At 38.9% G+C, this 9,449-nt stretch overlaps 1 protein-coding gene across 1 annotated transcript; it reads left to right on the top strand.

The window, feature by feature from the left end:
• Positions 1 to 951: 951 nt before the first annotated feature.
• On the top strand, positions 952 to 8,832 carry Osi11 (Osiris 11). The gene is made up of 2 exons (XM_067152005.2): positions 952 to 1,426; positions 8,387 to 8,832. Exons 1-2 carry the CDS (start codon positions 952 to 954, stop codon positions 8,830 to 8,832), a joined length of 921 nt encoding a protein of 306 aa, XP_067008106.2.
• Positions 8,833 to 9,449: the final 617 nt, after the last annotated feature.

Genomic DNA, 9,449 nt, shown 5'->3' with positions numbered 1-9,449 from the left:
ATCAGTGCGCTGGCCTCTCACCACTGGGTTCCGTGGTTTAAATCCCGGTCTCTCCATGTGAGGTTTGTGCTGGACAAAACGGAGGCGGGACAGGTTTTCCTCCGGGCACTTCGGCTTTTCCTGTCATCTTTCATTCCAGCAACAGTCTCCATTATCATTTAATTTCATCTGTTAATCATTAATTATTGTCCCAGAATAGTGCGACAGGCTTCGGTATCCGGCACAATTCTACTTCGCCGGTAGATGGGGACTTCATTCATTCCATTCCTGACCCCATTGAATGACTGTAAAATAGGCTGTGGATTTTCGTTTTCATTACGAAAGTTATGGAAATTTCAAAATGTTCCACCCCTTCAGCCATCGTCTCCCCGTAACTACTTTTCCAGTACTATCTGCTACATCGCTAATGAACAGTAGAACACTTTTCGCACGTATTATATTATCATCTCGGGCCAAGATCAAAACCACGATCCCTTTACACATTAAGACTCTTACTTGCCGAAACTGACGAAATATTCATAACTTCACTTTCATGGTCAACAAGGAAAGTGATATTATAATGAATCGAAATCGAATGTTCATGATAATAGGAACTGAACATATCTAGGCTGGTGAAACATTTTCTCTAACTATGTAGGCCAGAGTTCCTTTCCCTTACAAGATAGATATGCACTTTTAACAAGTGTGTGGGTGTGTGGCATGTGGGTATCATCATGCCTGTGGTTTGGGCAGCGGAGCTTGTCGTATTTACCCCAGCACAATTAGCAACACATCCTGGTTACTTCCTAACGTGGAACGCTCTTAATTTTGCTGGACTATGTGTTGCATTATCACGCTCCAAAACACAGGCACTTCAGTATTAAAACGCTCAAGCCCTTGAGGCTACACAGCAGTCAACAAGTTGTCAACAACAGAAGAACATCTCCTCAAGAAAGACAATCATCTTCTGAGATGAGTCGGTCACCGCTTTTTATTGTGTTTGCATTCTCATTGTTAAGTTTATATTCTGTTCTCGCTAACCCGGAAACAAGTGAAGAAACTGAATCGGATAGTTTCCTTAATGGATTAAAAGTACTTTACAATGCTTACCAAAATTGTGAAAAGCAAGAAGAAATGAGCACGTGTTTAAAATTAAGGGCGTTGAAGTTTGCAGATCGCGCACTGAAGACGGATAAGGTTCCTCTGCTAGATGGGATATCACTGGTGAAGACTCCGGAAGATACTCGGGATGGAAGGAAGATGGCGGAGCCAGTACCGGAAGTGGATGAAAGCACCCTTCCTCAGGATCCTGACAAGAAGCAGGAGACGTTGGACGAGATGCTACTCGAGAGAGCCTCCAAGTTCTTCCGCAGTCATACTCTGGAATTCAGTGTTCCCCGTTCCTTGACTGATGAACTTGGTAGCGAGGACGAAGCTGGAGAAGAAGGTAAGAATTCTTTTAAATTTATTTATTGCATAATGGGCACCGTGAACCTCAGCTCGTGTTGGTCCAGTGCATTCAAAATAATTATGAATTATAAAGGCAAAATGAGCATAAATGAATATGTGAATTAAACCTTCTACAAATAATATTTTACATACAAGCCCCATTTGTTTATTTATTTACAAAACTGCCTCCCGATGGAGGGAGCCCCAAAGGAATAAGTATACTCACATGACAATAATAATTAATATTATAATTACAATATTAAAATATAATAACGTGATATAAATTTCAAACAACACCTTGAGCAATATCTGGAAAACGAATAATAGAATGGTGTAATTTGTCATGAATTTGAGACTTTTTGGAAATTATTTAAGATAGGGAATATGCGACCTGGGAAACATTCAAAATGCAGAATTAATGATTGATTTATCATTCTCTTAGATTATTTGTGTATAGGTGCAAAGCACAAATTCATTTAAAAGTTCGTAGTACATGTTAAACTGACAGGTTACGTTGAGTCAGTTTACTTGTGAACAAATATAGTGTGGGAACCATTCTAAGGTGATCAGGAAGTGCATCATTTACAGAATAGTACCACAAGGATTCATTGCCAAAGTTCACAGTATTAAAAGGCTCTTGTACAACACTCGTGGTTATCTGTATTTGAATGCACATGTACAGTTAAATCGTGCCAATTTACTTTGTTATCTTATAAACCATTCTTACTGATGCCTTTGTTATTCGGTGTTGTGTTACAGTACTTATACAATTGAATAATAGGAATCAACGTAGGTAGCCGAAATAGTATTTTAGTGCTCTTTCAAGCAAGATTCATATCTTTTCAAATTAATACGTCTTTACTATACAATATGCCTAGAAATCTACCATAGACAGTTCATGACTTTGAATCAATACATGAAGGATAATAGTGTTTTATGTATTTTATTGCAATTCTTCACACTGAGTTCCACAATGAATCGTAAGTAAACTGTTATACCATTTTTCTGCGACTCTTATGTTTGATTTCAAGATCTAGTAAAAGGACAAGCTCAAGCCTATCTGGTGAGATGTAGTGTTTTCTGTGTTATCTGGTAAGGGCAGGAATTTGTTTGTTACTTGTTTCAATCCGACCTGAGGCTGTGGACGAAGCATGTAACACCATTGAAGTCAGCCTCTGTGATAAACAATATTAAGGCTTTGGATATAGGCTCATTTAGATTATGCATTTCAGCGAGCTTAGCCAACACTCAGATCACAATACCGAAAAAAAAATTTCTGCCGTACCGGGCCAAAACTGACTTGGCGAGGAGTAACCTAATAATGGTCGTGAAAATGTTTGTTGAAGGTTTTCAATAACTTAGTATTTGATACTTAAAAGAGCAAAAGTAATTTTACGTGTTCTTTATCTAGGAGACTTTTGTTTAACGTATCACTGGTATTTCGAAGGTTTTCGGTGACGGAAGGATTGAAAAGGGCTCGGAGAGGAAAAGAAGCGGATATGGTCTTTAATAAGGTACGGCCATGGCACTTGCCTGGGTGAAAATGGGAATCAACGGAAAACCATCTTTAGGGCTGCCGACGGTGGGGTTTGACCCCACTGTCTCTCGAATGCAAGCTCACAGCTGCGTGACCCTAACCGCACTGGTAACTCGCTCGGTATTTAGGAGAGTAAGGTGCTTTGAGTGGATTTTAAAAGCATTACACCGAGTGAGTTGGCCGTGCGGTCAGGGTTGAGTAGCTGAGAGCTTACATTCGGAAGATGGGATCACACCGTCGGTAGCGCTGGAGATGGTTTCCCATTTTTACACCAGGCAAATGCTGGGGCTGTACCTTAATTAGGGCCACGATCGCTTCCTTCCCGTTCCTAGCACTTTTCAATCCTTACGTCGCCAAAAACCTTCGGTGTGTTACTACAACGTTCAATCACTAGCAAAAGAAGAAAGCATTACAACAAACCTCAAGTTATCAACACCTAACCAATTTCACTTCATTTAATATATGAATACGGACTATGAAAACATCGACACAACACCAAACAAATAACTAGTTTTCCCGTTATTAACACTATGACAGCATGCACATTATCCTATTATTCATCATTCACGAAAATATTGAAGTTACCTATAACTAGCACTACACACATCCAACAAACAATTCCGCTTGGTTCCCTGCTTTAAGTTTCTTGGCAAATTCTTTTGATATTTTCTTTGTATAATTGTTGAAAAAAATATTGGCCAGAATTTTTACACACTACTTTATAATTGTTTGTCGAAGGAACACCACAGTTCCATACATCATTTTAATTATTAACGCTACTTACAAAGGCTAACACAAGCCTGAAACAAGAGCTTTATTTGTTATAAAGTTCCCCAAAATAAAGACTCTGTCACTCATTTCAGCACTACTCCATTCATAACTAACAAGCTGACTTAGCCTACCCGAGTTTCACTTTTTGTCCATTTCTCACACTTCAGTTCGTCTTGTCCTTAATATCCTAATGCCAACTATATTTTTTCTGCTGGTAAAACAATAACTTTAAACTACCCTTACACTTCCAGGCCACTCGTCACTTTGATATCGATGGAATATCTACAGTAGGTCTTCAGAACGCTATCACTTTTCGCAATCACGTCGAATGGTCGCACATTTTGTCGTAAAAGACTGAAAATTATCTGTCGTATCTTCTTCACATCAACGTTAAAATATTTCTTCGTCTCTCAGTGGCAGTTGCTGTTCATGCTCTATAGGGCACTTTCTTCCGCGAGGTGAATAGATGTTATACGAAAGCTGATTGTAGAATACGGTTAGATAGGTCTCAGGAGACAATTGAAGGTATTTTCTAGAGATGCGAATAGGTTCACTATTCTCAACAGGAAATATAATTTTGCGGACAATAAAAAAAATAAGAGTTAAAATGTTTGATGCACATGACAATTCCATTATTTGAAGCACAATTTTCCCTACCAATGCACCGAATCCATTTCTTTCGAAGACTTAATCCTTCGGTGAGGGCTAACGTGCCCGAAGAATTACCTACAGAGAGGTATACAACACGACCGATCCATGTTAGCCTTATATATGCACACTGTACATTCTAACAAAACACCAATAATTATGACACCACCCCTCAAACACTATGGATAACCTACACTGTACCACGTTCAAACACGAAATAATAATTCACCTACAGGTATTTTAAGCTTCGTCGCAGAAGCAAGTCGCGATACAGATACTTCTTTATCAATACTGAAAATCATGAAGTACGATCACACGTGGACTAGAAATACCTATATCACAATTTTTACTTTAAACTCATGTCCACGATCACATTTAACATATCCCTGACCCGCACCTACGACCACATTGGCATTAATCGAAACCTGCCTTGAGGTCTGATTATTGTAGTTGGTCTTGGCTTAGCAGACTAATACACAATAGCCCAATGAAAAAAAAAACATAACAAGCTATAAAGACCGGCTGCAATATCTCAGACCTTAATGTTACTATCAATCGGCGAGAAAATGGTGGAATTCGTGGTGGTCGTAAGTGATGTGTGGTTCGCACATGGTTATGTTTGTTTACATTGTGTCCAGAGGATAAGAAGTACTATTTCAACCACTTTATTGAAGTGTTAAACATATACGCAGTCTTTAACGAATAATTCATATTGTGTAGTCAGAGGTGTAAACGATAACCATTTAGTCATGGATCCAGACGTTCCTCGTGATTACAGAAAATTATAATGTAATTTATAATTATTTGGAAAGAAAGAAAAAGGATGAGCCATTTTTATGCCCGTACGTAATTAAAATAACTACTGAAGCTTTTGTATTTCATGAATACATTCGCAGGAAGGAAACAGTATGGCAGGAACAGTCATCGCTTTGTTGCGTTCGTTCATTTTCCTTATGAGTCGCTCTGGTACATGTAACGTTACTCTGTGAATCCTGGCAGCTTATTGTTGTTGTAGAGAAGTCGTGTGTTTATGCGTTACGTATTAGCTTTTTGGGTCTTTATATCAGTGCGTACTTGTAGCTTCCGTGGCTCAGGCCGCAGCCCGCCGGCCTCTCACCGTTGGGTTCCGTGGTTCAAATCCCGCTCACTCCATGTGAAAAATGTGCTGGACAAAGCGGAGACGGGACAGGCTTTCCTCCGGGTACTCCAGTTTTCCCTGTCATATTTCATTCCAGGAACATACTCCAATATCATTTCATTTCACCTTCAGTCATTATTCATTGTTCCAGAGGAGTGGGACAGGCTTCGGCAGCCGGCAAAGTTCCTATCCTCGCCGCTATATGGGGTCTTCATTCATTCCATTCCTGACTCGGTCGAATGACTGGAAACAGTCTGTGGATTTTCATTTTCATCTGTGCGTACTTGTGTTGGATGAGTTTTATGTGATTAATTAGCCTACGTGTGCTATTTCTTTCTTTTTTATACAGTGATTTATTTATGGATGAGGAGGAACCAAAAGTAAACTGTGCTTAATTTACATTTTATTTTCTGCCCCATTTTATCTTGAACTCAAAAACTGTATTTCTGAAATTTACGTGCCACCCTTTCCCCGTAATGCTGTCGAGCAGTGCCTTTCGATATGGCAGTACTGTCATAAGGGCAATACTGTTTTCTTAACATGGAATTATCATTTAGAGATAGATTTGCAACTAGCTCTGTGGCTTGCCTCTGATCTTTAAAATCATTCAAGGATGAGTCTAACCCTCGTCTCCACGGTCTCCCTCTACTAATCTTACCAATCGAGCACCACATGTTCATTGCGTAAATTATCTAGTCATTATCAATATGTTATGCATCTCAAATTAGTGGACGTAAATTTGAAAATTCTTCTTTATTAGTCTGATTTGTAGAATTGCTATGGTATATTGTTCATCCCGGAGCATTTCGTGAAATCTCCTTTTTCCTTGTCCATGGGAAATGCAGCGTTTTGGATTGAAGACGTTTACAATATTCGTAATACAAACTTTATGGGTAAATGTGTCCTCCTGGAAGCGGATATTGCTACAACTTGTTTTAATAAGCCCTCGGGAAGATCACTTCATTCATGCATTCATCCATTGATTGATTGATTGATTGATTCATTCAAGAAACTCTCTATCCGCGACTCGGAGAGAAGAGTGTTTATTCATTCATTCATGCATGAACACAATTCAATCATGGAATCATCCATTCATCAATTCATAATTCATGAAAATCTCTTCCCAGTTGACGGCTATCCGTGACCGGAGAGAGGACTTGGAATCCAGTCCATTCATTCATGCAGTCACTTATTCATCCATTAACTCATTCACTCATTCATTTAGGCGGACATTATTTCATTCATTCATCATGGAATGTTCAATTCAGTCCATCAGGTCATTTATTCACTCAGTCAGTCACCCATTCATCGACGAATGCTCTCTCCCCAGGTAGTGGCTGTCCGTGACTGGGTGGGAAGAGTATAACTCTTTCATTCCTGCACGACCACAATTCAATCATGAAATCATCCATTCACTAATTCATGTAGTCATTAATCCATTCAATTAAGTCATAATGTATGTTGTGATACAAAAGTAAGAAATAGAAAGGGGAAGATACATACAGTATTGTCCTAGACCAGGGATGGCAACCCTTTACCAACTAGTGTGTAAGTTAAGGTCTTGTTTATAACTTTTTGCTGTCTAGTGTGTCATCTTTTATATTCATTTAAAATCATCATTTTACTTCATTTAGGTATTAGATTGCATATTATTAAGCTATAAAAATTGGAGTCTTAGAAACAAATTCATTTTGTTGCTTGCCAGAGAAACGGTGACAGTTCTTGCATTCATAAATGAAAATTAATTTAAAAAACGGCAAATTTAAAGAATAAGGAATATAATTTTTGCTATAACCTAATAAAATTTGTAAAAAGTATGACTATAGAATTAATTGAGACATACTTCCTTATTAGAACGTAATGCTGAAATAGATGATATTGCCGGGTTTTCGACCTACTTGTTACATGTTAAAAACATTAATAGGGCATTATTCAACAAGCCTATAATGGCAATAATTAAGACACGAGCATGTTTATAAAACGAGCGAAGCAAGGTTTATAATTTCGGTACGAGTGTTGTAATTACCATTATAGGCGAGTTGCGTACGACTGTTTATGCTCGACTTTAATTTATAACTCTATTTTTTAAATATTCATAAATTTCTGTCGAGATTTCGCTTGACAGTTGAATTAACTGAATAGAGCTCAGAACGCATGCGCTGGGTTATTTATTTTCCATGAATGGATCAAAGACCTTAACAATGGCATATGTTTTCAAAGCTTTACTAGAAGGTTACATAACCTAGCTTTATTTCAAAATACATATTGTTCATTGTACAGTTGGTGAAGTGAATTTGCGGGAGTGTGCCGTGAGGTTGTGGAATATTGGAAGTAGAAGGTGCGTTGATGTTAATATGTGTGTCCGGACATGTTTGATTGTTTAAACAAGTGGGAAGCTAGTGGACTGAGCGCAGATGCGATGCTATCCTTACGTAATTGGTCAAACAATTGTATCTTAATGAAAATCTGAACTCTGATTCGTGGAGAACCTGTATCATAATGAAACTTGAACTATAATGAGCCTCATTGAGATTCAGTTTTCTGGCATATAATATTTATATTTCGGCATCGTCGAGCATAAAATATGTTAGTATGATATCTGAAGTGCCACAGAAGTCGTGTTCGCGTGACACCTAGTGGCAAGCGTGTCATAGATTAACATTGTTAACGTCTAAGACAAACTAATTACTATTTAGTGTAGTAATAGTCAAATCATTGTAAGAAGGAGAATGTAATGCATGTATCAAATTAATTGCAATAACTTAATGCTCTCTCCCTAGTTGATCCGGTACTAGGGGATGGGAGTATTCTATTCTATTCTAATAAACCTTTAGTACGGCTAACAAATTTTCTTCTGCCCCTAGGTCGAACTAAAAGGCTGAAGAAGTATGGAGGTGCTCTACTGTTAGGCTTGATGATGAAGGGAGGTCTAATGGCTATGGCCTATAAGGGAGTGGCTCTTCTTGCTGGTAAAGCGCTCATGGTGGCCAAGATGGCACTGGTGCTGTCTGCAGTGGTGGCCCTCAAGAAGCTGGTAGGTGGTGGCGGTGGAGAAGAGAAGGTCACCTACGAGATCGTGAAACACCCCCACGTGTCTCACTCGTATTCCAGCGGTCACGACTACGGCGGTCACTACGGTGGTGGTGGTGGTGGTGGTGGTCACTACGAGAGCAGTGGCAGCGGTGGTGGTGGACATTACAAGCGTAGCCTGGACGAGCAGGAGGCAGCACGCATCGCGCAGTTGATGGCGTACCGCGAACAGATACCCGAGCAGCAGGTAGTCCAACCCCAACTGATGTACCCACAGTAGGCTGCCTCTAGAATTACACATATTTATTATAATTTATTTAATGAAATCTTGCATAGTGCTACGACGAGTGACCAGTAGAGTACTAAACACTGAACAGGAATAATGACGATTTACTGTAATACTCGTATAACCATTTTACTCCAGATCAGCTTCATTTTAGACAAAGCTCAATACATTCTTAATACAATATTAACTAATAACTTAAATTAATCTCTTCGCTAAAACAAGTGCTGAGAATTTACTAACAAGTGTTACTATCAAAACTTGACCCACGAATTAATTACCACTCCTTTCGTGATAAAGATAATAGTATTCCCAAATACGCTTCATTAGATTGTATATATTTAATTATAAGAAATTAATGCCTTTACTGGCCAGATATAGTGTTTACAGTGCAGTGTTACTTTACAGTTTTTACTTTCATTGACCTGTCTCAGTCTCATCTTTGGCTTTGACAATATGAAAGTGGCCGATTTATGAGTGATGCTAGTAATACCATTCCTTATGCAACCAATCCCTGTTATGAATGGTGTGAAAATATCGCTCATAGGGTCGGTTGGTGCATGCATTTCAGTGGGCTTGGCAGACTGATTTGTAATAGCACCTTGTGTCCCGGT

Source organism: Anabrus simplex, chromosome 7 (assembly GCF_040414725.1).
Source record: "Anabrus simplex isolate iqAnaSimp1 chromosome 7, ASM4041472v1, whole genome shotgun sequence".
Lineage (NCBI taxonomy): Eukaryota > Metazoa > Arthropoda > Insecta > Orthoptera > Tettigoniidae > Anabrus > Anabrus simplex.
Note: the sequence above shows the minus strand (reverse complement) of the source record. Positions and strands in the feature narration are given on the sequence as shown.

Bases quoted from the DNA above. Each gene is read 5' to 3' on its own strand.
- Osi11 (XM_067152005.2), top strand. From the start codon at position 952: ATGAGTCGGTCACCGCTTTTTATTGTGTTTGCATTCTCATTGTTAAGT. The intron at 1,427-8,386 runs GTAAGAATTCTT...TTCTGCCCCTAG, and splicing joins GGACGAAGCTGGAGAAGAAG to GTCGAACTAAAAGGCTGAAG.